At 40.6% G+C, this 2,708-nt stretch overlaps 1 protein-coding gene across 1 annotated transcript; it reads right to left on the bottom strand.

The window, feature by feature from the left end:
- Nucleotides 1–176: 176 nt before the first annotated feature.
- On the bottom strand, nt 177–2,188 carry LOC121966780 (alpha-ketoglutarate-dependent dioxygenase alkB homolog 3-like; the record flags this gene model as incomplete). The annotated part of the gene is made up of 4 exons (XM_042516847.1): nt 177–224; nt 348–382; nt 505–614; nt 2,104–2,188. Coding segments are annotated over 4 exons (278 nt in total), but the record flags the coding sequence as incomplete, so codon positions are not given.
- Nucleotides 2,189–2,708: the final 520 nt, after the last annotated feature.

Below are 2,708 nucleotides of genomic sequence, written 5' to 3'. Positions count from 1 at the left end.
AACCCATTTGCTCAGGTCTCAAAGGGTTAAAACAATCCTATGTGTGCTAGTGTATAACAAACGTGAGGCAGGACATTCACCTAGAACTTGTAGGATGACTGCCATCTAGTGGATTTAAATATCAATCACAAATTTGTAATCATCAAAAATCATCTGACCAGTGACGCTGTACTCACCTAGACACTCCTGACGGTCCATGGCTGATCTCATAATCACCTGCTTCTCTATCCAAAACAAAATAATGCATGTTAGCCAACCAGTGAGTAGGATACAACCAAATAAAAAGACACAGAAACACATTTAAAAGAGAAAAGTCTATCACGTGAAGACAGCAATGTGTAACTTACTCTATCACCTTCTCGGGTGGAACATCTCTAACTGGCTGTGATGAAGAAGAGACAGATCAGAGAAAGAGTAAACACTTTTTGATTAAGCATTCGAACAGGCTGCTAGAGACAAAATTATACAAAAATTCAACTGTGACTTTCTAGGTTTACTGTCTACCTTGGTGGGTTGGTGAAACTCAAATGTCTTAGGAGTTTTCTGTGGCCCACATCCCCAAGAATTAGGGACTTGGTTGAGATTTTTGGGTTGTTGGTTGTTTGGGGCTGCTCCTAAATAAAATAAGAAAAATAAGATGCTGTTTTCTACAAATCAGGCAAGTTAAAAGGATTCTAAAAAATCAGTTTTTTGTTGTTTTTTGCTTCACAGCAAGACACAAATGTCACGTTAGGGGCATTCCATTAGAAATAAATCACTCTCTGATCTAATCCCTTCACACTGTAGCAACTCAATGTATTTACATGACTTTGAAGGTGACATGGTTGTTGGTGCCAGACGGGCTGGCCTGAGTATTTCAGCAACTGCTGATCTACTGGGATTTTCACACACAGCCATCTCAGAGGTCAGAGGAGAATAGCCAGACTGGTTGGAGCTGATAGAAAGGCAACAATAACTCAAATAACCACTCGTTACAACCGAGGTACGCAGAGCATCTCTGAAAGCACAATACATCGAACCTAGAAGCAGACGGGCCACAGCAGCAGAAGACCGCACCGGATGCCACTCCTGTCAGCTGAGAACAGAAAACTGAGGCCACAATTCGTACAGGCTCACCAAAATTGGACAATAGAAGATCGTTGGTCTGGTGAGTCTTGATTTCAGCAGTGAAAGCATGGGTCCATCCTGCCTTGTATCAACAGTTCAGGCTGCTGGTGGTGGTGGTGTAAGGGTGTGGGGGATATTTTCTTGGCACACTTTGGGCCACTTAGTACCAACTGAGCAAATGCCACAGCCTGTCTGAGTATTGTTGCTGACCATGTCCATCCCTTTATGACCAAAGCATACCCATCCCTTGATGGATACTTCCAGCAGGATAATGCACCAAGTCACAAAGCTCAAATCATCTCAAACTGGTTTCTTGAACATGACAGTTAGTTTAATGTACTCAAACGGTCTCCACAGTCACCAGTTCTCAATCCAATAGAGCACCTTTAGGATGTGGTGGAACAGAAGATTCACATCAGGGATGTGCAGCTGACAAATCTGCAACTGCACGATGCTATAATGTCAATATGGACCAAAAACTCGGGGGAAATTTTCCAGCACCTTGTTGAATCTATGCCTTTAAGAATTAAGGCAGTTCTGAGGGCAAAAGGGAGTCCAACCTGGTACTAGAAAGGTGTACTTAAAAAACTGGCTGGTGAGTGTACATGTTGGGGGAGTGCTAGAACTGGGTTAGATTATCTAAAATGACCAACCGTTAAGGAGAGCTCGGGGTTGGCCCATATTGGCCAACCACTCCACCTCACAACACAGATATCCACTTCAAAAATAAACATCAATATGGTTTTATGATCATTTAAAAGTTAACAAAACAAGTTTATCCACAGTTTCAATACTTTTGGTCCAAAACGAGAAAAATTCACACCCATGTTCAAATCGAAAGGGGTGAGGCCAGAAAGCGATTAACCTCTGATGGAACTCCCCCTTCAGCATCTGGGGCCTTATAAACAATAATCTCATCCAATGCGGAGTAGGCAGAGGAGTCGTTTACAACCAATATAACAAATATAACAGCATATACATTGATTCTTAAATTACCCGTTGGTCCAGAGTGTTTTGGCAGTTGTTTGGCCCAGGAGCCCTGGACTCTGGCACGCTGACGCTTATCAGACATCACATCACTCTGCGAGGTGAGAGGGGAAGAACAAGCTGTCATCAAATTCTTCCCAAAACACAATAAATACTGAAATAAATAATGAGAACACAAAATGTTATGTCTAATATGTCTATTTTATTTCATTTGTTAACAGGTTAAAAACAACACCAGGTTTAAAGGTGGCACATGTCTTTTAGCAGTAAAGTTATCATTGACGAGGACTCAAGTGACACAGACATTTAAGTAGAGCCATACGATTAACTGTACAGTCCTGAACTTTCTTCTTTTTTTTTTTTTTTAAGTGCGTGTCTTTGTGTCCTATGTGCCCTTTGGTGGTAATACTCTAGTTTTGTAGTGTTTTGTATAGCTTGGTCTATTGATTTGAATTACATCTGAACTACTTATTACATTTGCAATTTTCATCCCATTTGCACAATTCACTGCATAATAGAAAATAGCTCTTTTTCCATTTAACAGTAATTGTATTGCTTTTATTTAGTGCTGACTTACTTTTCTACTTTTTGTATTATTTTGTTTGTGTACTTGC

Source organism: Plectropomus leopardus, unplaced genomic scaffold (genome assembly GCF_008729295.1).
Source record: "Plectropomus leopardus isolate mb unplaced genomic scaffold, YSFRI_Pleo_2.0 unplaced_scaffold25868, whole genome shotgun sequence".
NCBI classification, from domain to species: Eukaryota; Metazoa; Chordata; class Actinopteri; order Perciformes; family Serranidae; genus Plectropomus; species Plectropomus leopardus.
The sequence above is the reverse complement of the archived record's forward strand: the minus strand, read 5'-3'. Positions and strand labels throughout refer to the sequence as shown.